This window comes from Macrobrachium rosenbergii, chromosome 41 (genome assembly GCF_040412425.1).
Source record: "Macrobrachium rosenbergii isolate ZJJX-2024 chromosome 41, ASM4041242v1, whole genome shotgun sequence".
Lineage (NCBI taxonomy): Eukaryota > Metazoa > Arthropoda > Malacostraca > Decapoda > Palaemonidae > Macrobrachium > Macrobrachium rosenbergii.
In genome coordinates, this window is record NC_089781.1 from 47,026,155 (window position 1) to 47,052,707 (window position 26,553).

At 42.6% G+C, this 26,553-nt stretch overlaps 1 protein-coding gene across 3 annotated transcripts in view; it reads right to left on the bottom strand.

Annotated features, from left to right (window-relative positions):
* INPP5E (Inositol-3-phosphate synthase) overlaps positions 1-26,553 on the bottom strand; it is an 830,915-nt gene that overhangs the window by 314,238 nt on the left and 490,124 nt on the right. For all 3 annotated transcript variants that reach the window (XM_067084336.1, XM_067084335.1, XM_067084334.1), the window contains one exon: positions 19,528-19,645. In XM_067084336.1, the coding sequence (XP_066940437.1) occupies positions 19,528-19,645 (118 nt within the window). The remainder of the gene's footprint in view (positions 1-19,527; positions 19,646-26,553) is intronic.

A 26,553-nucleotide genomic window follows, 5' to 3' on the forward strand; every position in this document is an offset into this window, starting at 1 on the left:
CCCGTCAGATCTCCATCGGACCCGGGATGCCATCCATCTGCTCCACAGCCCTCAAAAGCTACACGTCCCTCCTGCAGGAGTTCCCAGACGTGTTCAAACCAGAACTGCACCAGTCACCTGGGGCTTCACCAAAGCACAGCATCTTCCACCACATCACCACGACGGGCCCACCAACCCATGCCAAGTTCTGAAGTCTGTCCCCCCAGAAGTTACAAGATGCCAAACGGGCCTTCGCAGAAATGGAACGCATGGGCGTCTGTAAAAATGCATTAAGCCCGTGGGCGTCCCCCCTCCACATGGTAAAGAAATGCCATGGTTTATGGAGGCCCTGCGGGGACTATCAGCACCTGAATTTGGTAACACCAGACCACTACCCATGCCCTAACATGCAAGACCTGACAGGCGCCTCCATGGAGCCAAAATTTTCTCCAAGATGGACCTACTGAAGTTGTCCTTCCAAGTCCCTGTACATCCCGACGACGTCCCAAAGACCAACATCATCACGCCTTTCGGGAGCTACACATTTTCCTATTTCACTTTCGGTCTCAGGAACGCAGGCGCCACTTTCCAGCGCCTGATGGATATCATCTTGGGAGATCTGCCCTTCTACATCTGCTACGTCAATGACATCCTTGTTTTTTCCAGGTCCCCAGAGGAACACCTTTGCCACATCTGTGCCTTCGTGAAATGCCTGCAGGACAGCGGATTAGTTGTCAGGTTTGACAAGTACATTTTCGGAAAAGAAAAAGTAGACTTCCTTGGCCACGAGATTTCTCCAGCAGGAGTGCGCCCCACAGCCTCTAAAGTAAAAGCTATAGAAAATTTCCTGGAACCACAAACCATCAAGGCCCTTCAGGAGTTTCTTGGGATGATAAACTACTACCAGCACTTCATCCCAGATGTCGCTCACATCATGTACCCCCTGACGTCAATCCTGAAGGGGAAACCAAAAACACTAATGTGGGAAGCTCCTCAGCAGCAGGCAGGCATTCAGACGAAAAGGGCCCTCTCCAGTGCCACCACCTAAACTCACCATAACCCCACCACTGCCCTCAGGTTGACAATGGACGCCAGCAACACCACCTGGTGTGCAGTACTCGAGCAGCTGGTGAATGGCACGCTCCAGCCCTTGGCCTTCTTCAGCCGCAAGTTCTTGCCAGCTGAGACCCACTACAGCGCCTTCGACAGAGAGCGGCTGGCTATCTACCAGGCTGAGAGGCACTTCAAGTACCTGCTGGAGGGAACCAAATTCACAATCCTAACAGACCACAAACCCTTGGTTCACGCATTTGCAAAACAGGGGAACGCATGGTCTGCAAGGCAACAGTAGTACCTGACCACCATCTCTGAGTTCAGTTGCACCATCAACTATGTCCCTGGCAAGAAAAACCCAGTGGCTGATGCTCTGTCAAGAATAGAGATCAATTCCCTTCACCTCGGCATTGACTACAAAGACCTCGTGAGAGAACAAGCAGCGGACCCAGAGACGGCAGACTACAGGACAGCAGTGATGGTTCTCAAATGGGAAGACATGCCCTTAGCAAACTCGGACACAAGTCTCCTTTGTGACACCAGCACAGGCCGTCCGCGCCCCCTAGTGCCCACATTGAGGAGAAAACAAGTGTTCAACATAGTCCACGGTCTCTCCCATCCATCGGGGCGTACAACAGCATGCCTCATGACTGACAAGTTCGTCTGGCACAGCATCAACAAGGACGTCCACTAGCAGGCAAGAAGCTGCATCCCATGCCAGACAAACAAAACATCCCGGCACACAGAGTCCGGGATTGCCGATTTTCCCCAGCCTCGTCGGCAGTTCGCCCACATCCACATCGATGTCGTCGGGCCCCTTCTGCAGGCAGGGGGAGCCAGATACCTTCTGACGGTCATAGACCACTCCACTTGCTGGCCCGAAGCAACCCCCATGGATGAAGCATCAATAACACCATGCGCAGAGGCCCTCCTCTCCAGTTGGATAAGCTGCTTTGGAGTGCCAGACAGCATCACTATGGACAGGGGACCTGCCTTCCTGTCAGAGATCTGGGTCTCCTTGGCACGCCTGATGGGTACAACTCTACACAGCACAATGGCATACAACCCAGCAGTGAACGGCATGGTTGAGAGGGCGCACCACTCTCTTAAAGCAGCTCTCATGGCACGCTGCACTAACGAGAGGTGGAAGAAACAGCTGCCCTGGGTCCTGCTGTGTCTCCGCACCACACCGAAAGCAAATAGTGACGCTTCCCCTGCTGAGAAAGTCTATGGGGAAACACTGGCCGTACCCGGAGAATTCTTCCCACTGTCGGCCGATGGCACCAACACCCCCCTCCCGAGGTTGAGGGAACTCGCACAAAAGTTCGCACCCTGCCACAAGACCTTCACAGACAGAACCATCACCTTCAACCCATCCACCTTACACTCCAGTGCCTACGTCTTCATCAGGGTGGATGCCTGCCGCCTGCCCTTAACCAGGCCCTACAGGGAGCCCCACCAAGTCGGCAGGTGGGCCAGCAAAGCATTCCTCCTCGACATCCACAGCGGGAGGACTGGATCACCATCAGCAGACTGAAACCCCCATTCCTGTTGGATGGTGAAGTTTGCGAAGATGTAGGCAGGGGCCCCAGAGTTCCCCCACAATACCTGCCTGCAGGTATTGTGGGGCGGCCCAGGGAACACATCCAGCCATCCCCAGGTGTCAGCTCCACCCCGTGCCCACAGTTCTCCAGAAGCAGGGGCCCACTCCGACTTCCCCAGCACCTCCATGATTAATATTGTTTCATCCAATAATTGCTCCTCTAATTATTGTCTTGTGGGGGGAGTATTTGTTAGGGCAACAAATCGCGCCTCTCCTTCCTTGTGTTTCTCCTTTCAGATGTACATTAATCATGTTATGTATTTTACCTGTCTTTATTCCAGATTCTTTATGTACTTTATCTTATGTATCATTGTACAGCCTTTCCGCCGATATGTATATCTACCTTTTATATGCCATGTAACGAATATTGCACATATTTTTATGCTTGCCAGAAAACCAAAATTCTGTATGGACACAGCGGGGGGCCTCGGGTTACCTGCTACCTTTCCGTCCACTTTTTGTCTTATAAACACCTGTCGAGAATAATAAAGAATCAGTCTTTCACTCCCGACATTTCTTGAACCTCACACTGGGTGAGTATACATAAGACTTTGTTTTATCATAAAAATATCGTTTTTATATAAGTAACTTACCCAGTAATTACATAGCTGATTCCACATTGACAGGAGGTGGGATACATGGACATATTCTACCTCAAAACATTAAGTCATGTAATGATTTTGAAACAGAAAAAATTGCTAGCATTGAATACAATGCTTGCAGTTCCTTGTTAGTTAAGAGAGTCTGCAGTAGAGAACTGCCTCTGGTTGGTGCTTGTCTTGACCTGTAGTGGCATGATGGCTGAGACAAGGGTTGCCTCTACTATAGTGGGAGTCTTGCAGCGGAGGCTATGCCTGATCGCTGACAAGACATACATCAAAAAGTGCCCTTGCACTGGGTGCAGTACCAATATAAATACAACCAGGTAAGACTGTCACCTGCACTGAAATAAAGACCATGACCCATCCACAGAAAGTGATGGGTGCTCCAGGTACATTGTACCCCCCAGCTCTCACAAATCTCAGCACCTTACTACAAGGTGAACAGAGGGTAGGTGAAAATCCTATGCTGCCTTCTGCAATGCCATGCCAGTTACGAAAAATGATCGCAAGGTGCTGCAGGAATCTAACACTGTTTTAACTTTCTTCAAAAAAGTTAGAAGTGAAGATCAATTACACTTCCAGTAGATCGACAGTAGAATGGACATCGGGGACGTACAGTGCCTGAAAGCTAATGAGGTAGAAGCTGTTCTGATGTCCTTAGCTTTCCTTAAAAGGAGGAAAATGCCCTCCTACATCTGAGAATGTCTCAGAAAAAACTGATTGTAGACTGGACGTCAGGGGCACTATGCCTGAAAGCTAATGAGGTAGAGGTTGTACTGATGTTTCTAGCTTTCACTCAGAGTAGGCCAAAAGCTTTCCTGAAACTAAGGGTGGCCTCAGAAAACAAGTCCAATCACAAGAGAGGACCATACCAGAACACTAAAGGTTATGAATGACCCTCTGTGCTTCCAATGCTGCTCAGGTCATACTAGAAAACTCCAACAGAAAAGAGAGCTTCTTACGCTTCCCCAGAGCCAAGGGTGTGGGAAGAGTTGGTGCCAGATGACTGGAAGCTGGCACCAGGCGCTGGGTGTACTGGGCTGGCACCAGGTTGTAGGTGTGGCCAGTAGAGCTGGTTGCCAGCTAACTAATTGGTCGGGAGCTGGTGGGCACTCCTAGAAGCTTGGGGTAGAGCTGGAGCCTGGCTGTAGCTGGCAACAGGCGAGATGGAAATCAGGTGAGGAAAAAACTCAGGCTGATGGGTGCTCCTGGGAGCCAGGAGCACAATCCCCAGTTGTCAAGACCATCCTCTCTTCCATTAAGTTCTTGAGAGAGAGAGAGAGAGAGAGAGAGAGAGAGAGAGAGAGAGAGAGAGAGAGAACAGATCCAGGTTATGGAAGGTTCCTCATTCTCGGTTAAAAATTTCCAGGGCAAACGAGCAAACCACGTTACTCAGTAGAAGAGAGTAGAAGTCCAAGTTAGAATGGTGTCTGTTGCCTATGCTAGAAGCTTCCTCTAAGGTGGGAGACAGTCAAGGTCAGCCTGCCCCATAAATAGCACAAAACTCGACAGATCAGGGAAATCAAGGTCCACTTGAGAGTAAGTGAGTTTCTGATGGCTCAGTTCATCCGCCAGAAATTCCAGTTGGACTAGAAAAAACCTGATCAATCGTTCATAATAAAAAAACTCTTTTGTTGCTGTGATCTAGTCTAAAGGAATACCGCAGTCTAGGAAAGAGCGAGGGTCGAGAAGGACAAAAGCCTCATGCAAAGGGCTTTCAGCTATATGTCACAGTGTGAAGGTTTTGTTCTCCTGGAGACACATCCCGGAAATTCCCAGATCACCGAGTGGGCCTTCTCGACTAGAACAAGTAGTGAAAGTAGTCTAAGACTAGTCTCATGATGAAGGACTTCCTCCAAAAGACTAAATTCAGACAGATACCACCATAGATCCCCATAGATCCGATTGAAAATTCTGGTCTTGGGGAAAAAAAGCAGAGCCTGGCTATGATTCCTTGTCCCTGTGCAGGGCGAAGACTCGATAGAAGGCTTGTGCCAAAGCTGTCAAAACTTAAAAACTCCCAAACTGGTAGACTCTGACTCGTAAGACGGGTCTGCAATATATTTGGAGTCTGTATGTGGACAAGAAAAACGAAGTATCCTACATAACCAGGAACTTCATACAAACAGCCAGGAGAATGGACAACAGGACTGTTAGGTTAATCTCTGCAGCCGAGCAAGTTGAACAACATTGTGCAGACTCACAGACAACTAAGTGGACTAATTGTCAACCCTGCCAATACTTGACAGCCATGGAGACATGGCCATCAGGCCCAGTGTGGACTCGATGAAACCTCGCACAGACTGAAAACATATGCGGAACTGTACTTGGCCAAAACCAATGTCTGACATGCTCACAGGAACTTGGAAAGTCCATAAAAGACACCAAAGCCTGGCCACGGGATAAAAACAGTCTTGAACAAAGCCAGAAGTGACAACTTCTGCTGCAGTCAACTAAAATGCTCTAGAAGAAACAATCTGTTAAAAGGAACTAGGTGTTAAGAGGTGGGAGCCTAGTGTGGCTAGAAAGTGCCGAGCACTCTGGAACAGGTGTTGGGAGCTTGGGATACAGCTCCAGAAAGCTGGTGCCAGGAGCTCTGAAGTTGATCAGGCACTTGGAACAGGTGCCGCTAGAGAGAGGGTTCGTGCCTCTTTCTGCTGCCTGGAGCCCATGAAAAGTCTTTCTACAAAAGAATGCCCAGGATGGAAGATATCATCATTCCAAGGGGAAAAAGGACCATGGATATATGCCGTCTGAAAGTAGCTGTGATTCTCTTGGTAGATAGCAGAAGGTGAAGAAAAAAGAGCTGATAGTGACTGGGTGTTTCTTCCAGTAGAAAAAAGAGAACCAAGGCTCCCTTCTTGCGATCCCAACAAAGGAGTGGAAATCTCAAAAAACCAACTTAACCGAACTTACTGCATAGGACAAGATTAAGGGACCATCCAAAGCGATGTCTCTTGGCAACACTTTAGGGACTCCTATCTTCTTAGCCCCTGCTCCTGAGGTCAGTCAAGAAAGACCCATACTTCAAAATCTTGGCAAAAACTACAGCCGGGAGAACTAATTCCATCTAAGGATCAGAGGGAGTAAAGGACAAAAAACACTTGTCTTGCTCCCTTAAAAACCAAAGTTAGACTCCCAACTCTCTGTAGAGGTGATAGCTTTCTTCAACAAGCTCATAAATCCATACACCAAAGTCTCTGTCTGCAAAAGAATGCTTTGAGACACTAATTGACATCACAAAAGAGAGGAATTCAGATCATCTTGAACTCTAGGCAAAGGTGGAACAGGCTGAAGAGAGACAAAACCACCTGAGAGCGTTTGTATGGTATTCAAAGGAGGGAGTCCAATGATCATAGACTAGCGTTGGTCACTTGAAGACCGGAGCCAGGCTTTCAATTGGAAACTGCGCTCAAAAAAGGACAACAGTATGTTCCCAGAAGAGACAGGTGCCAAGCTAAAGAGAGACTGGCATAAGCCACTGGTAGGCTGGTGCCAGATGCATGAGAGCTGGTGCTGGGAGCTCTATATGAAGAGGAGCTCTGGGGCTATAGGGCACTCAGGCATCTACTGGGTGCTATTGGAAGCTCGGGTGCCATCAGGCGCTATTGGGCGCTTGGGAATCAGACAAAAAGAAAACTCGGACACTGATGGTCTGCTTGGCGCCCATACTGGCATTCCACAACCAGAAGTTCAGGAGACAAAAGTTCAAGACTGTCCCAGAAGATATAAAAAGGTGTGGACTACACTCCTGCTCCCTGAGACACTTACAGGAGAGTGGAGAACAGCGAATGTCAACTGAAAAATGCCTCTTCAACTGCCGAGATTCAGTAGAAAAAACTTGCAGTTTTGTCTACACTGGACTATCACTAGAAAAAAGCACATCTCTATGGATGCCTTTCCAATGGCTGTCCATTGACACCTGCAGACAGCAGGCTCGACTGAGAGGCAGCTATCCAGGGGCAAAATCCCTATGGACTCTCAAGGACCGACAGTATGCCTCCTCCCAGATTTAGGGGCTGGGTTAAGAGGGCCAAAAGGGCCGGATAGCCACCACCTCCACCACACATCCAGTAAGACGCCTTTCCAGTGGCTGTCTGTCGATACCTGGGACCGCCAACAGGCTCGACTGATGGGGCAACTACCCGTGTGTAAACTCCCCCCCCCCACCTCCCTTGGACTTCCAGTATGTTTCCTCCCAGGTTTAGGGGAGTATGACAGGGACCTTTGTTTAGAAGAATCAAGGGACAAGTAGACCTCCTCCACTGCACAACACTTCACTATCACAAGGTTAACACCTGTTAACCTAAACACAAGACTGACAATGGCATGGGAAGGAAGCAAGGGAGCCAGGCACAGGAGCAAGTGGAGAAAAATAATGAGGGCCAGTGGTGGGAAAGAAAATTGGTGCGGGAAGAGAGTTGATGCCTGGCTGGGATTGGTGCTAGGCTAGCTGGGCACCAGGCAAACCAGCAGCTCAGGAGCTAAGAACTCAAGGGTTGATGAAAACTGTGGGCGCTTGTAGCATGGTTTCCGGCTGTCAAGAACGACTACTCTCCTCAAAAAAGCAACTAAAACTAAGAACAATTTCTCTCCCTACTACATACTGCCCTTACACTTCCAGATCTCTGCAAAGAAAAGTGTAAGATGATGTTCAATTAGTCCTTTACAGACAATAGTAGAAGTACACAGAATACCAATAAATAGACATATCTCCATTCTTATCAAATGCTATTTGAGACTTGCAGATATACATTTCATTATGAAAATATCACTCTGGTGGTGAACACAATATTTACATTTTATTATGCTACTTACAATAGGAAAGTTAACCTTAACCAACAACAGTTGAAGTACACAGCGTACCAACATACATACATATCTCACTTCCTAACAAACATCATTGGACTCTTGGGATATGCATTTTATTACCAAAAATATCGGTCTGGTAGTGAACACAATATTTGCGTTTATTATGCTAATCAGAAAAGGAAAGTTAACCTTAACCGACAACAGCTGAAGTACACAGCGTACCAACATACATACATATCTCAATTCCTATTAATCATTGGAGACTTGGGATATGCATTTCATTACCGAAAACATTGGTCCTGTAGCAAATACAATGTTATGTTGATTATGGTAATCAGAAAAGGAAAGTTACTTTTACCAACAAGAGTTGAAGTACCCAGAGCATTTCAATAACGAAGATATTGGTTCAATAACGAATGCAATATTTATGTTTTATTATGCTAATTGGTAAAGGTGGTAGCAAACGAAATTTATGCTAATCAGTAAATTATGCTACTGGCAATTAATCAATTAATTGCTAATTTGCTACTGCAGTGGAAAAGATAGCTACCCGAAAACAGTGAAAATACTTCACCGAAATCCGGTCTCCTACTGGCAAATCTAAGAACCAAGCTGCCATTGACACTCAATGTTACTTGAATGCCAGCAGAAACAGAATGAGGTTGTTTGCTAAGTATTTCCTGGTATTCCCGTTAGTGGGAGGGAACAGTCACCTGCTCTAAACTGTGAAGCGTTACCTGCAAATATTTGAATTCAAGCTGCTGTGCAAGAGGAAACTATAGCTATGTAATTACTGGTTAATTACTGGTAAATTACTTATATAAAAATATAAAGCTTAAGTAGATTTTTTTGGTCTGCACCCCAATCAAAATGTGATATCACCTTCAATATATTCAGTGACTGTTTAACTCTTTTGGCGAGGTCATTTATATGAGGGCCAAAGGTATTTTTCTTATCATGACAACTTGTGCCTGAGATGACCAGACCTTAACAAGATATTTCTCGAGATTCTGTAAATCAGTGTCAGAAAGGTTGTCTATTTCGCCAAAGTTGGTTAGGAATAACACTGGATCAGCAGCTAAAGTTCCATGCTTCATGCCTATCTTGCTGAGAACATCATTTCCAGAGGTTAAGTGAGCTTTGATTATCACGTAACTTAAATCAAGGCCAAGTCTTTTCTGGAGAGCATGGAGTGGTAGGAATCGTTTCTCACCAGTTCCCAACTGTATCCAAAGCTCTGACAGCCCATTGGATTCAAATGTGTCAACGTGATGCAGCATGACAGCAATGACATCTACATCATTTGAAAGCAGGACAACCCTCTTAGTGTTATGTTGAGCTGCCCAGTTAACATGTGGCACTAACCAATAATCTACCTCCTCAATAGAATTCTTCAGTTCCATTAGGGTATAGACTTCACTGTTTGTATTCCTCTGAGCTGGAAGAACCTCACCATTCATTAAAACCCCAGTCACTACTAGTGATGTACTAGTCTGTGCTAAATATCTTGGCTTCAGTGCTAACGAGACTCTGTAGATTCTGTTTGTTAGTTGATGATGCCCAGAATTTCTCCAACTGAACAGGCACTGGTGTTCCTGAAGAGATTGATACCAAGTCCATGCTTCCTGAGGCCGATGCTCTTCAGATTCTTTCTGACTCTTTGGTTGATTTTCCTAAATAACTATCTAAGACGATGTGGATTTCTTGAGTAAAACAAACAGACTGTGCCTTTTGGGAGATGGTCTTTATTAACTGGCCAAGTGTTTTCTGTGTTGTCATCTTTACCATACATATTCGTGACATGAAATCGACAAGTACAGTTGTTTTAGAGCTGGGTATAGGTTCAAATAAATAGTCTTCTTTTGAGAGATTCTTCTCCAGTTCTTCTATAAGTTTGTGCTTTGCTGGCTTCTTTGGAAAGTCACTATCAAATAATGGACTTGTCTGCAGTATATCATGCAATAAGATATCTCTTGTGGTCTCTCCACGTTGTCTGGCAATCTCAAGCCAGTTTTGTGCTAAGCCAAGTTCCCTTGCAGTCACTGATACTACACTAGTTTGTTTACTTGGTCCCTTAGAGAAGTTGAAATTTGGCAGGTTAACTCAAGATATTCTATCTCCTAGTTTCCTATCTTTGGTGATATATCTCTCCTGGCAAAATGATGTATAAGCATCTTTTCCATGATTCATTACATTGAGAAGCCGTTCTTTTACACTGTCATCAACACTATACATTGTAACAAGGTTGTGAAGGCCTACCTTTTGAATGACATCAAAAGGATTGCCTTTTGTTTCTAGGAATTGCAGTAACCGAGTGACATTTTGGTCAAACAGTTTCGACTTTCTCCCAGTAAGTTCATGATGGTAGGTTTCCATATGCTCCATCACTCTAACATTTGTCAGGTCACAAAAAGTACTGCTTATGTTAAGGTCCTCATGATAGATAAGTTGCCATTCAATCATATGCTCACTAATCTGCCTCATGACTCCCTTAGAGCTTTTCTGTGATCTTTGTATTGTCTGCTCAAGTTCCATGTCTGGAGCAACTGCACTGAACTGTCCGTCCTTCTCTTTTACCACAAAGTGACCATCACAGAACTATTGATACAGATACGGACTATCTAACTCTAGTCTTTTAACTTTCTCAATATACCACAAGCCATAACGCAGATAGTTCACACAGTCAAATTCCCGAAATAGATTCATCAGTGATTCCACAGTTTGAACATGAAAGTGCCAGTTACCATTACAATCAGATGCCACAAGGTTCTTTATGAGCCCAAGCATCTCTAGAAAGACACACCAGTACTGGCATAGCTCTGACTTTGCAGAAGCAAACTTCTTGAACTCAAGAAATGACTGATGTATCTTTTGCCCTTGATCCAGCACAACTTGGAAACGCTGCGCTGCATCTGCAGTATGTTTTGCTTTTAGTGCCTCTACCAAATCTGTAACATCACTGAGACATACCCAGTCTCCATACTCATCCCTTTCAGTAGAATTCCAGAATGCTTTCCAAATCAGGGATTCAACAACTTTTGACGCAATGAGCATACCTTGGAAAGCACATACATAATGCTTCCTCATGAGAACGGAGTCAAGTATCTTGATGTCAAATATCTCACATTCAATTAGAGCATCATACATCCCACTACCAGTAATGCAACGAAGGGCTACTTTAGTCATGTGGAACATTCCCAACATTGGGTACAAGGTCTCCAGAGTTGCTCAGGACAATATCTCTACAATGTGAAACACACCCTCATCACATATTATTAGCAAGATTGACGGTGTAAGTTGTTCTCTAACACTCTGGAAATTTCTCAAGGCAGTGTATACGGTGGCATAATTGGTTACTGGGTGAGGAATGATTGGAAGAGCTGTTTAGGAGTATGTGGTTCTGAGATATTAGAGGATGGATGGCTCCCCATGATGGCAAGTCACTTGCTTCGTCTGGTGTCCACACCTTACAAAAGATATCAAGAATCCTTTTTTTTTTCTGCACTTTGTAATGCTGCATCTGGACGAGGCAGTCCATTATCCTCAGCTACTTTAAAATCATAACTTAGATAAGGTCTTATGATTACTTTTGGATGAAATTTCAGTTCTTGACATGGAAACTTTGTTTTCAACTTGCAGCTACGTCTTTCTAAGCCTGTAGTAGATACATCTGGCTTTCCTACAGGAGAGCTGGAGATGTCTTGGAAGGGGACCATTGCTGTGTCATGTGTACTGGCCTTTCCAGAGAGTGAGGAGCTGTCCTCAAAATCAAAGTTATTGAAGGTGCCAATGGTAAAGCCACTAGTGCAAAAGTGACTGGGAATGGGAGTGCTGGTCCTTTCACATTTGAGTTATGAAATGGATTTTTTTAGATATGAATTTTAATTATATATGAAATGGAAAATTCAACCTTGAATGATTTTACAGTAGCCTAAAATTATTATATTCCATTCCTAAACATCTGATTGCAACAAAAGGGTATCTTTAACAGGGCTATATTTCCACTATTGGGGTCATTTATGATATTCCCGTTTTTTTTTTTAAATGGCCACCAGAATGAAAATGTCCCAAAATTAAAATGTCTAACCAAATTCAATTAATTCATTAGCCACTGTAGAACCCATTTCTGCACCAAAACCGCATGCACAACCACTTTTTTACGGATATGCAGTATGGATCCTGGACTAACTTGTGGGTGTAGTAAAGTCTCCACTTTTGAGAAATGAAGCTGCCCTCAGCCTCAATTGGCACATGGACCAGATCAGGGAATGGCGTAGTTGGTGGGGTATGAGGCTGAACTCCAGTAAAACGAAAACACTATTGATTACCAGATCTCATACAGATTTCCCACCTCATCCTCCCCTTCAGGTGGATGGAACTTTGTTGAATGAGTCTGAAGCTCTAATTATTATAGGTGTAACCTGTGAATGACATCTAACTTTTGAGAAACTTCTAATGAAAGTTTCAGCAAATGCCGCATGAAAGTTAGGTATTGTAAGCAAGGCCTCATATATTTATAACAGTGATAAAATTAATGCAACCAGTTTTAGGTCGTTTGAGCTTCCTTTACCAGAATACTGTTCTCTGGTGTGGATGTCTGCTTCTGCTAGAGATTTATCTCTTTTAGATAGAGTGGTTTGTGGTGGTAGGTATCTGTTGCCTAATAGTAGTAGTTATGACCTGGACCATCGACAGATGGTCTTTGTTTGTCACTTTTTCATAAGTTATATTCAAGATAGATCTTTCACATTCACAACTGACCCCTGATCCCCTTTATCTGCCGAGAGCAGTAAATGTGCCTCGCTGTCGAACTTCTCAGTTCTAGAGTTCCTTTATTCCTCACATCATTGGCCTGGGAAGTCGTGCAACTGGAACTTCAGAGGTTCAAGCAAAGGCGCAATACATTACTACCCTAATACTATTCTCCTTTCATTTTAACACATTTTTATCTATTTGTCTGCGGTCCGTTGCCTGGTCGATGATTGTGGTATTCTTTACGAGTTCTTCTCTTTCAGGCCTTCTTTGATATTTTTGAGCATAATGATTAAAAATAGCCCCTTCTTGGTGGTGACAGGAGAGCCGCTTGGAGAGTTTGGTAGTCGTCATCCCAATATAAGAATGGTGGCATCTTTCCCCCGGGTATGTAAATTCGTAGATGACACTACCTTTCTTCAAAGACGTTTCTGGGGGCGCAGGGTTGTTTTTAAGTAATAACTGGCTTGTTTTCATATTTTTATAGTATATTATCAGGACAATTTTGTCATTTTCTGCAATAGGGGTTACATTTTCATTTATTATTTTTCTGAGGGCTTCTCATCTTCTGCATATTTTTGGTGCATGTAGTTCCTGTAATATAGTTTTATGGACTTTCTATGGTTGTTTCCATTGCCAGTTATTTATAGACTCGGGTTTGTTGTTCAACCATGTGATTAGAGAAGTTGTTGTTAATGAGTATTTGTGCTGATTTGTCGATCTTTTCCGTAGTTCCTTTCCATGTGGAACAGTATGAGAGGGCGCAACAGACGAAGGCTTCAACCACGGACTTTTTATACCTGTCCGGGCACTCACTGGACCCATTAAGCCATAGACCTGGGTCCGTGGGTTTCTTGTACACTGTGGTGGTATAACCCGTCGGGGTCTGCTGTACTTGAACGTCCAGGAAGGGAAGGGCGCCGTCAACACTACGTTCGCACGTGAAACGGAGGACGGAACATTCTTCAAAAGTAGTCCTTAATTTTTTTAGGTCTCCCTCATTATTCACTCTCACAAAGGTGTCGTCTATGTAACTGAAGTATTGAGGAGGGCAGGGGATCTTACTGAAAACCCTCTTCTCTATGACATCCATGTAGAAATTGGCAAATTTCTATATACCCTATTCAGGATATGTTCAATCGTCTTGTGAAGCGGCTCTTGATGTCTACGGAGGCGATGATACCTATAGAGGGAGAGTCTCGGAGTTTCCGTAGAAAGTCAATAGACAAGTGCAGACAATACCTGTCAGGGATATAGGGAGTGAGGAGATCTTTGAGTCTCTTTGTGATGTTGTAAATCGGAGTTGGTATCCGGCTTATAATCAGGTGTAACGGATTACTAGGCTTGTGGAAAGGAACAACGGAAGAGATCGACAAATAAGCACAAAAACTCATTAACAATCACTTCTCTAATCACATGGTTGAACAACAAACCTGAGTCTCTATAAATAACTGGCACTGGGAAAGCATGACGGACACCAGAACAACCATAGTAAGTGCATAAAACTATATTACAGGAACTACATGCACCAAAAATATGCAGAAGATGAGAAGGCCCTCAGAAAAGTAATAAATGAAAATGTAACCCCTATTGCAGAAAATGACAAAATTGTCCTGATAATATACTATAAAAATATGAAAACAAGCCAGTTATTACTTAAAAACAACCCTGCGCCCCCAGAAACGTCTTTGAAGAAAAGTAGTGTCATCTACGAATTTACATGCCCAGTGGCAAGGTGCCACCACTCTTATATCGGGATGATGACTACCGAACTCTCCAAGCATCTCTCCTGTCACCTCCAAGAAGGGGCTATTTTTAATCATTACACTCAAAAACATCGACCAGGCAATGGATCGCCGATGCCTATGGCTTCTTGAAGCTCTACATATTTTAGAAAAAAAAAGCCGAACATCAACACGGTGAAGGAAACCGAATTTCTCCCTACCATCACACGGAGAAATTTAAGAAACCAACCGACACCGGACACTGACAAGAGAGAGAGAGAGAGAGAGAGAAGAGAGAGAGAGAGAGAGAGAGACAATGAGGGAGAGAGAGAAAGAGAAAGAGGAGGTGTGATAGAAAGAGAAAGAGAAGAAGAAACAGAAGGCAGATTACTTGAACAACTTATAATCCCGGATAACAGCCACTCTCAAATTCCAATAGCGGTTAGACCCAGAAGGTCTGAACGCCTCCGGGCCCGACTTCGTCACCCAACCAGGACCAACCAAAACGCAGCTGAATAACTGACCTGACAACTGTACACCCACCGCCCCACCCCCACTTGCTATAAATACCCTTGTAACCTGCATGCCATTCCATTCACTCTTTGAAAATAAACTCCAGAGCGCGTTTGAAACATCAGGGGAAACAAACCTAAGAAAACAGTAATCTTTGTATGTCCTTGGGAAACCTGATCTACAGTACTAGCTACAGGCTGAGGAAAAAAGATAAGAAGAATAGAGAAGACTGTATAAATTAAATGCCGCATAAACAGCTATAGTTTTTAATGCAACTGCTCTCAGAGAAGGTCTCCTCCTAATAATAATAATAATAATAATAATAATAATAATAATAATAATAATAATAATTGGGTTCCGTGGCAGAGTGGTTTAGCTCATCGATGGACTGGTTAAGCAACTTGGGCTGGTCAGTTGTTGAATGGGTGGCCGCTCTCCTCGGCATTGACTCCTTGGGAAAGGATCTTTACCATAATTTCCTCAGTCTACTCAGCTGTAAATGAGTACCTATTCTCGTTGGGGGTAGGGTCCAGCTATGGGTTAAATAGCAAAACTCAGCAATGATGGAAAGAAATGAAAAAATAAACGACAACGACGTAAATGGAACTTCTGGCAACAGAGGAGCTTCGTCCGGCAGCCAGGCATACAACGATCAGGCAAAGATTCTCTGGGACTATGGTATCAGAACAGATAGGGTGATACGTGCCGATAGACCAGACGTGACGTTGATTGACAAAGTCAAGAAGAAAGTATCACTCACTGATGTGGTAATACCATGGGACACCAGAGTAGACAAGAAAGAGAGAGAAAAATTTGATAAGTATCAAGACTTGAAAATCGAAATAAGAAGGATATGGAATATGCCAATGGAAATTGTACCCATAATCATAGGACCACTAGGCACGATCCCAAGATCCCTGAAAAGGATTATGGAAAAACTAGATGCAGAAGTAGCTCCACGACTCATTCAGAAAAGTGTGTTACACATAGTGAGAAAAGCGATGGACTCCTAAGGAGGCAGGATGCAACCCAGAACCCCACACTATAAAAACCACTTAGCCGAACAGAATGATTGTGACAGACCAAAAAATAATAATAATAATAATAATAATAATAATAATAATAATAATAATAATAATAATAATAATAATAATAATAATAAATAATAATAATAATAATAATAATAATAATAATAATAATAATAATAATAATAATAATAATAATAATAATTACAGTATCATCATCCCGAAAGGCAGTTACTCTGTACAGATGAAAAACAGATATATTATCTATATCTTGTATCCATACATTTGAAAATAATTTTACTCTTCTTGTAACCAAGTACTGTATCAGCATCCCAAAAATCATTTTCCTAGCATGGACGTGGAACAGTTGCATTATTTATATTTTTGGCCATCCATTTGTAAACGAATTTACTCTTCTCTTAACCCAGTACTGTATCAGCATCCTGAAAGGCATTTATCTAGTACGGATGTGGAACAAATGCATTTCTTATATTTTTTATCCATCCACTTGTAAACAATTTTACTTTTCTTTCAGTATCCCAAAAGACACCATCCAATACACACACACACACACACACACACACACACATATATATATATATATATATATATATATATATATATATATATATATATATATATATATATATATATGTATATATACTAGCTGACCAACCCAGCGCTGCCCGGAAGAACTTTGAAGAACTCAGAAAAGTTTCCTGCATCCCCTTTGAATTGTTTTGCCATGTAAAGTATGTGTACTGTCATTAAAAATACTTTTCTTTCCCCTTGATTAATAACCCTCTCTTGAATTCATTACTTTAAATAAACATATATACATGTATACATACATCCTGGCACTTATCTGATTAAAATGGAGAGAGAGAGAGAGAGAGAGAGAGAGAGAGAGAGAGAGAGAGAGAGAGAGAGAGAGAGAGAGACTTGCAGTGGCAAACATTCTCAGGGTTTTTTCCAGTATGACCTGGTGTTTAACCCCATTCATAAAGGAACTTATAAATGAGAGAGAGAGAGAGAGAGAGAGAGAGAGAGAGAGAGAGACTGTTGCAAGCATGAATTTACTTGCAATAGTTAAAAACCTCAGAGACAAATTCTGCTCCAGACTGCCTGACTGATGCCTTGAGAGAGAGAGAGAGAGAGAGAGAGAGAGAGAGAGAGAGAGAGAGAGAGAGAGAGAGAGAGAGGACATTTGGTAGAGGTAGTATGGTGAAGTTGGTGTGCATGGTGGTAGTGTTGCCTAACTACACGGTAATTAATATCACACCTCATTTAAACCGACTTTTTAAGGAATACATCACCGTAACGTCATGAAGCAGTCGATATAGCGAATTCCGACGGTAAAAACGAAGAAGAAACAAATGAATTAATGAGGAAATTCACATTTGAATGAATAAAACAAAAAGGAAATATCATACGTTGACATCAGTCTTAGCCAGTAGCTACATAAGATACATTGTCTGTTGGCTATAAAAATATTAAATTATTATCACAATTGTAATTTTATACACAACAAAAAGAGCTGCAACTGTTTTCGGTTTCCTGTAGGCGTTAATGAACGTGTTTCAGTTTCCTTTGATGTTTCTGAGGGAAAGTGTGCGCCGAAGTCTGAATGGTCTAATATACTGTAGATATTGTTGATAAATGTTGATTTTTAGTGGATTAAGTACTTAGATATGATAATGGTCATACCTCAAGGTATTTAAGAATTTGTATTTTATTGGCAAAGTATAATTATGATACGTTCGGCTTAAGATGAACACTGAAAAAATTAATTTTTGTCGCAAATTATTTTTTAATGAGGGGGTAGTTTTATTAAAGAAGCATTTAGTCTGCTAATATGTGATGGTGATGGATTTGTTTCGTCTCGTCGATGAATTATTTCATGTTCTCCAAAGTTGTGCCCATAACTACGAAGTTTTTTGTGGATTGAGTAGTTCGATGTGATGATGGTAATACCACGGGGTACTTAAGAATTAGTATTTTACTGGCAAGGTATGATTAAGATACGCCTGGCTTAAAATGAACACTGAAAAAAAAGGTGGTAATTTCTTTGCGAGTAATACTTTAACGAGAAGCATTTGGTCTGTTACTTTTTTCCGTGGCGACGATTGTAAAGCACATTCAAACCCATATAAGTTTTCAGTGTTGATTTTACTTACGTAATAAGCAATTATATTCATAATTCTCATAAATTATGATCAAATTTCACATAAATTTTGGCCAAAAAGGTGACGTAAAAACGAAAATTTCATTTGTTTTGTCTGTGTTTGTATGCCTGTCACGGGGTATGGGTTTGATTTTGAATTATAAACCTTTCTGGGGTGACATAGAGGCCGTGTGCAAAATTTTGTCTGGGTCTGTCAAGTGGTTCAGATTTCTATAGTGGACAAACAAATACACAAGCGCTCACTTATATATATATATATATATATATATATATATATATATATATATATATATATATATATATATATATATATATATATATATGTGTGTGTGTGTGTGTGTGTGTGTATGTATATATATATATATATATATATATATATATATATATATATATATATATATATATATATATATATATATATATAAATCAGGTTCTTATCAGGCGTATACATCACTTTTAAAATACGTGTGGTGACATATAAACATTTTGTACATTTTTTGTTTTTGTTTTGAATTTAATGTAAGTTTTAAAGTATTATGGATGAAGCCCAGGTTTAGCTATAGGGTTCAGCAACTAACCACAGGGTCACATTGTCACATGCTCATGCATCATCACTCGTGTAACCTGTCACTCAGTCCCAACCACATGCCCGTTCAACTCCCCGTGTGACTTTTTTTTACATTATCCATAATTACAAAGGATTTTAACATTACTGGACGTTTATAGTGTAATTTTGATGGAAAAAATATGACATGACATCAAGGGTAGAAAATGGCAGCATGGGTTGTAGATAAGATAGTGAATATGTGGATCATAGTATCCTAACTTGTGTGAGGAGCTTGATAACAAAAGGAAAAGCTGCGAGACGTTATGGACCTAACAGAGTTTATGATAGACTCAACAGAGTCTGCGTGGAGGTAGGCTGCTGGGGAGTTATCGTGCAATAGGTAATATGATAAGAGCAATTACAATTTTGATGATGAAAGCAAAGTATGTGTTAGAACAAGTAAAAATGATAGTGGCTGATGAACTGCGATATGGAGTGTGAGCCAAGGTTTGCCTAAGTCTTCAGGGAATTCTAGCAGCTTTATGAAGAAAGTGAAATAATAAGTCAAAGAAAGGACAGGAGACGACGGTGAAAGTTGTGGGATAGAGAAATGAGTGGTGAATGGCGTGTAGAGTGACTGTCGCCAGGAAACAGTTTTAACACGAGGTAGTGAAGAGGAACTTCAAAATGTCCTCCTTTTGACCATTAAGACTGGAATTTCTAATTCCTTACCTTTCCGTTCATATTCCATGTAGCAATAAATAATGTAAAGGTTCTATTTGGAAAATATCGGTCCAGTTCCTTTCCCCCAAGAAGACTTCCATTTCCAAGACTTCCAAAAAGGTAATTCCTGGAATGAGAGGTATGCGAAACAGGATTTTAATCAGTATTTAACACACATAAAAATAATACAATCTTTTAAACCGTAAAACCTCAAATGTTGAGGATTGTATTTTTAGCATTAAAGAAAGTCAATTTTCTGAAGACCTAAAAACCCAGCAAACTATACTGACCTATAGAAACCATACATATGTTAAATAATCACCCACAAAAATAATTCTCCTAAGAAACCTTAGTTCCAGCATTCACTTTTATTAAGTAGATCAGCACATGAGATGAAAGCGTCTGCATCCTGTATGCCACCATTCAATAACTTTATTTTGTTTGTGTTTGAGGAGGTGGACAATATAAATATAAGAACATCAAAGTAAAAAAAAAAAAAACTAGATTTCGGAGGCTGAAGGGCCCGGTGATGGAGATACAATTAATAAAGGTTAAGAAGTAAAATGAGGTTAATAAGTAAAATGAAGAATGGCAAAGTCCAAGTCCATCAAAGGTGGAAATTGAGATGTTGGAGGCACTGCGTGTAGAGCAGAAAGAATGTTGATGCTATCCGTGAGGAGGAAGTAATGGCGAATGACTGGGAAGAAAGTCTGATGGTAAATGTGTTTAAACAGAAGGGCGATATTATGGAAAATGGTGATTATAGAGTAATAAAGCTAACAGAACATTTGTTGAAGGTTTTAAAAAGAATACTTGATAATAGATTATGAGCAATAGTAGAGATTGGCAAACAGCAGTATGGTTTCAATAGGGGAGTAGTACAGCTGGTGTGCAAGGACGGGATTGAGTGACATACTGGCTGGGTGTTGACTGGTTTATTGGCAGTTTCTTACTGAATCTTCGAAGATGTTACTGGCCTGTGCGAGCGATAAAGTAGCGTCTACACACAGACAAACAGATGGCGATTGTGAGAGACATAATAAACATACAGTGATAAAACATATATCAATGGAAAGGCCAGGAAATTCTACATATGGCCATTTGCATGAGATTCGAGACAGATTAATGAATACAACGCAGTACCATATATGTGAAATGGCGAGACTTTGACATCTTCACAAACAGAAACATACATACAGTTTGATACAGAAGATTCGGTGGAACATTATGAGTACATGATTAGAATGCTTGCATGGCAATGCAAGTAGTGGTGATTGTACATATATCAAGACAACAATGGTTAGGGAGAAACAGATGGAAATATTGTATGGTAGAAGTTGCATTCTGCGAGTGAGAGAAAATGGGATGCTCTTGTTTCTGTCGTGTCCCCTCCGATGGATGACGAACACACGTGTGCTCGAAAGAGACCGCGGTCAGTGCGACGGGTCTCTTACAATACTCCCCACCCAAGCAAGGCAACGATGCGGAAATCGTCTTGCTGACAATTGTAATTGGCTCGAAGGGGTTGGGCTAGGGGCGGGTAGGAGGCTGAAGGGGGCGCCAGCCAGCAGGAACTCAAGGAGGACGGCAGCGGGTTGAAGGGTGACATCGGATGATCCTTCAGTAGCCAGCTTGAGGGGGACGGCAGTAGGCTGAAGGATGACGGCGGCTGATCCTTCGGTAGCCAGCTTGAGGGCTGAAGGATGATGGTAGCTGATCCTTCGGTAGCCAGCTCGAAGGGGGCGGCAGCAGGCTGAAGGCTGATGTTGGCTGGTCCTTCGTTGGTCAGCTCATCCGGTACGAGTTCGGGGGCGGCTTCAGGTTTCCTAGAGAAGGCGTACAGGACTCCGGTGGTGGGGTGGGTCATCTCGGAGGGCCGGACATCCACTGAGAGCTCGGGAATGGCATGAAGCAGCGAGGTGGTGGTAGATTCCATGCTTTGCAGGGGCCCCGGGCACCTAGCGCAGTTCGGGCTTGAAGACGTCTGGGAACTCCTTCAGCAGTTAGGTGTACTGGTTCAGGGCGACGGAGCAGATGGCGGGAGTGCTGGGGCATGTCGCCAGGGGGAGGGACTGGCAGGAGTCAGTATCCAATAGACGCTTGCGACCGACGTCGACTACCAGACCAAAGTGGGCAAGGAAGTCTGCGCGCAAGAGTGGGGTCCTCATGTCTGCGACCATGAAGTTCCAAGTGTACCTCCAGCTGAGGATGGAGATTGACAGGAGCCTGGTGCCATAGGAGAGGATGGGGGACCCGTTGGCGGCCGTCCGGAAGGCAACCGGGTCCGGCGGGCGTTTGCGGTCCTCTCTGGATGGCGGGAACACTGATCGAATATCTCCAGTGTTAAGCAGCATCATCCTGCCGGAGACGGTGTTGCGGATGTAGAAACCTACAGGTTTTGGGCTCCTGGGTTCCTCTGCTGCCATGGCGGCCTGTTCTGTTGGCCACCGCCTCCCCCGTTTTTTGGATGGGAGAAAGAGCAGGAGGGTTGGCAGTTTCGGCGTCCTTGCCATACCGCTGGTGGTAGTAGTAAGGCCCGGTGGATGCTTCTTGTGGTGATAGGGCCGCCTCCTGGTGACAGTGCTTATCTCCTCCTCTGCATTTTCCTCCAGCTGGAGGGAGCTGATGGGGTGTGCGGGCATGGATGCCCACTTCGCTGCCCTTGTGGAGTCCGTCAGTTGCTGCGCCGTCGTGATCAGGACCCCGAGCGGCATTGTGCAAGGCTCGAGAATCTGGGTTCGGACCTCCGGCTGGAGCTGACGGAGGAAGATCTCCCTTGACAGGCTTATCTCTGACCGCCTGCTGCTGCTGTCCATCTCAGGAAGGGTGAGGAGGTCCTGGATCACGCCCCACATCTCCAGGAGGTTCTGGTTGTGTCGAGGGTTGTTCACGAGATCAAGGGCGCAGGTGGCCCTCTCGGAGACCGTCAGGGAGCAGGTCTCGACGAGCGAGGCCTTCAGGTTTGGGTAGGTGACGGGATGTGCGGCAGACACCCACAGGACGAGCTTCGTGTAGACCTCTTCTGGAAGGGCGTTAATCACAGCGTCTGCCTGCAGCACCTCATCGGTAAGTCACACCAACCTGAACTGCCCCTCGACTCTGTAGAGCCATGATGACGGGTTGCTATGTGTGAAGGGCGGCAGCTTTATGGTGAGGGGGGACTTTGTTTGTTCCGTCAGGGCGGGCAGCGTGCGGGGAGCGAGTACTGGCGTGGAGGAGCGCGTGAGCCCTGGTGTGGGGAAGAGCGCGGGCGGGTTGTGCGCGAGGGAGATATCTGAGTCCGCGAAGTTCGCGGTTAACTGTAAGTGAGAGGGAATGTCCACATCCATACTCACTATTGCCCTCTTACTGGGAGTAGGTTACTCGCGTCAACACGCGCTTGGGAGCACGCCGTGTGGGTTCGCTAATGATGCTGGTGATCTGCCGACGAGAGTCAGCACGCCCGAACGCTTTGTTAAAGGGCCGTGTTTAGTCTGTTAGGGCGTGGGGTAGTTCATGGAGCCAAGACTAGGTCGCTGTATGAGTCCGCTAATGGCTCCGGGAACCACTCCTGGGTCACCACTTTAAGAGGTGCTAAATAATGAGCAGGTGGACATGCACTGCTGGTTTATTAGGAAAGCAGGCCGCTTATAAAGCGGCGTGCGGAAGTCATACAAAGGAACACAATAGGATACAGGTGACCCGAGGTCAATTACTCTCAATGTTAATTCGGACAGGCAAACACAAATAACATAAAAGATCAAAATGCAAGAATGGACACTATAATATTCTGACACATATAAAAAGTAAACAACCATAAATAAGTCAGTAACAGATACGTATTTACATAGATAAAAATGTAGCTATTTGGCTTGACCCAAGCTTGTAGGAGAGTCACCGTAGAAAACCCGTTGAGCGGGGACTTTACAAGTTTGTATGAATCAATGAAAGCACAAAATTTGGTCTCAATGCTGGGGGCAGGGAGGCCACAGCACATTCATAGTTTTGTGTATAACCATTAAGCTACAAACATCCTTTAATATCCAATTCGTTCTACCTCGGAAATAATATATTTTCACATATGTTACCCAAAGGGGAATTTTTTAGTTGATAATTAAGTTCATCGTCTCGTGGGCTCGAACCACCAAAGACAAGAACTCAGGACTACAGTGACGCGAATTTAACCACACGGCCAACAAGTGAATATATTATTTCCGAGGTAGAACGAATTGGATATTAAAGGATGTTTGAAGCTTAATGCTTGTATATGAATCACAGTGATGTTATAAAAATTATATATATATATATATATATATATATATATATATATATATATATATATATATATATATATATACATATATATATATATATATACAATATATATATGTGAATTTTTTTATTAAAAATAAGCTATAAAATTCTCACACAGGCAGGCATATACTAATACATAAACTTCGTGCATGCACTCACACATATACATTTAAAATACAAATTAATAATGCATGAAATAACTGTTTTTAAAAATCCCAGCTTCTTTCAAAAATTTCATAAGGGGTTCTAGTAAGACATCTTTAGCCAAAATATTGGCAAGAGATTTCAGGCGAAGGCCTGACTTTCACCTGCTGCTTATAAAACGAGAGCAGTGTATCACAATGTGCATAAAAGAGAGAAACTTGTCACAGTGAGCACACGCTGGCACACTGCTGTCATCTGAAATATCCTTACATGCAAGGCGACTATGCCTGATCCTCAACAGAGTTGAAACAATTTCCAGCTATAGGTTGTATTAAAACCTTTATGTCAGGGATAACATTATCCCTGATGGACTTACATTTTTTTTTATTATTGGCAAAGAATGGAACAGCCACACTTCTTGCAGCTTCCTTAAAACACTTATCACTACATAATCGTTATCCGAAGTGGCTTTTTTGGCTTTCCAGCTCACTACCATATTACCATTAATTCCCACATGAGAGGGAACCAAGTAGAAATGACCAGTTTGGTGTCGAAATGATCCAAGGTGGGAGATGAGGATGCTTAACTAACTGGATCATTTACCGCTTATAAGAGATGTTATTAACTTGTTAACTTAATCTAATTTCAAAAGGCCCACTTAATCTCTGAGAGTTACCAACTTCTTTTATAACATCGAAAGAAGGGTTCCTGAGGGAAGATGCAACTTACACAAATTACGTAAACCAAACTTTCCTATTAACAAATCAAGTGGTAATTCATTTGGTATCCACATAACTGTTCCCCACAAGAGAGGTTTTAAATATACCAGAGCATTTTCTAAGGTCCATATTATCTTCGACATTGGGTTATTTCAATTTAGTTTTACATGAAGAATAACATATTTAACACCCATATTTAAGCTGGGACTTACATAGTGAATCATACAACCCAATAATGTCTTCTTATATGCTCCCAAATTAAAGCCAAATACAACTTTTAGAATATATAAAACCATAAAAACATCTAAACCTTCAACTTTATTTTACTGGCCATCAGTGTGACTAGACCATATGCGTTTAGAGTCAAATATCATGCCCAAAAATTTAAATTCCTTATCATACGGTAAAATTGCACCTCTGCTGAAAGTGGGTACTACTGTACTTCCATATTCAGTATCTAGTAAAGCAAATAGCAACCGGGTTAAAAAATGGAAACTTAAAACCACGCTCATCAGCCCATTTACAGACGGCATTGATAGACTTTCTTCTGTGTTTACAGGCTGATGTTTCATCATAGCTTGTGCAGTAGATGACCAAGTCATCAATGAAGAAAGAACTATTTACAGGAGCGAACACTGGTTCTTCAACATTGTTAATAACCATCCCAAAGCAAGTATAACTGGGGATATTTCCCTATGGAATTCCCTCCTTCTGAATAAAAAGACCTGGGGAGAATGTTTCCCACGTGTACATTTATGAATCTGTGTGATGAAAAAGAATCAGTAAATCTTGACTGGCAACGCTTACAAAAACTGCTGAATTTGGCTGAATAGTCTAAAGAGTGGGTCTTGAATAAGTCACACCGCTTGAAAACCAAACTGGGATGGAGAAATTAAGCCTTCAGGTACCAAGTAACAAACTAACCAGGTGTTAATCATCTTTCCAGTCAGCTTTCAGACACAACTGACCAGAGCAACTGGGAAGTAACAAGTGGATACATGGGTCTCCTTACTTGGCTTCTTAACTGGAATGATAATGGTAATTTTGGTAATTTTCAAACTTAGGTAGTATCATTTTCAAAAGAGCGATCTTAGCATGTCAAATAATACTGTATTTTTCCCAGTGGCAGTGACCTCAGCTGAAAGCAGCATCTCTTGACTTTACACTACACATCTTACATAGGAACTAAGATCTAGGGCAATCTAGGATTCGTAAGTTCTTGGCCTAGTTTCTTGGCACTTCAAAACGATTACTGATCATAAAGGTATTCACTTTTAAAATGGTTACAGATAAGGGACAAACTTGCCAATTTGCTTTCCAACTTATCTCTGAAGTCCTAGAACTGGTCCCATAACGCACTAGCCTCGACTCTTAAGATATTTAAAAATACTTTTGTTGATTGACAAGGGTATGTTTATATATCATTTAACTTTGAGAGGAACCACTATTTTTATACCCCCTGTAGCATTTTCTAGTAACATTCCTTGAAATACTATATGTTTGCTCCCTTTGATTTTTGGTATAGCATCAGGATTGCGTTTCAAGCTGCTGCCATAAAGAGGCTATAGAATTCAGTTGGCTGAATAATTTTTGAAAGTTTCACCTGATGACCTAGCACTGGAACCATTCAGTTATTCAGTACCATGATAAGAGTCATTAGAATACTAATAGAGCAATAGATAAAATTGTTAAATATAAAAATATCTTTTAAAAATTTCATAACATTATCAGCATTAATGTTATTTAAAAACTCATCTATGGAACCTGAAATTTGATGTGGCCTTCTTTCATATGCATACCTGGGAAAGTCCAGCAGTGTGTTCTACACAGTAATGGGGACATCACATATTGGTGGTCCATCACCCATAAGTATGAACTT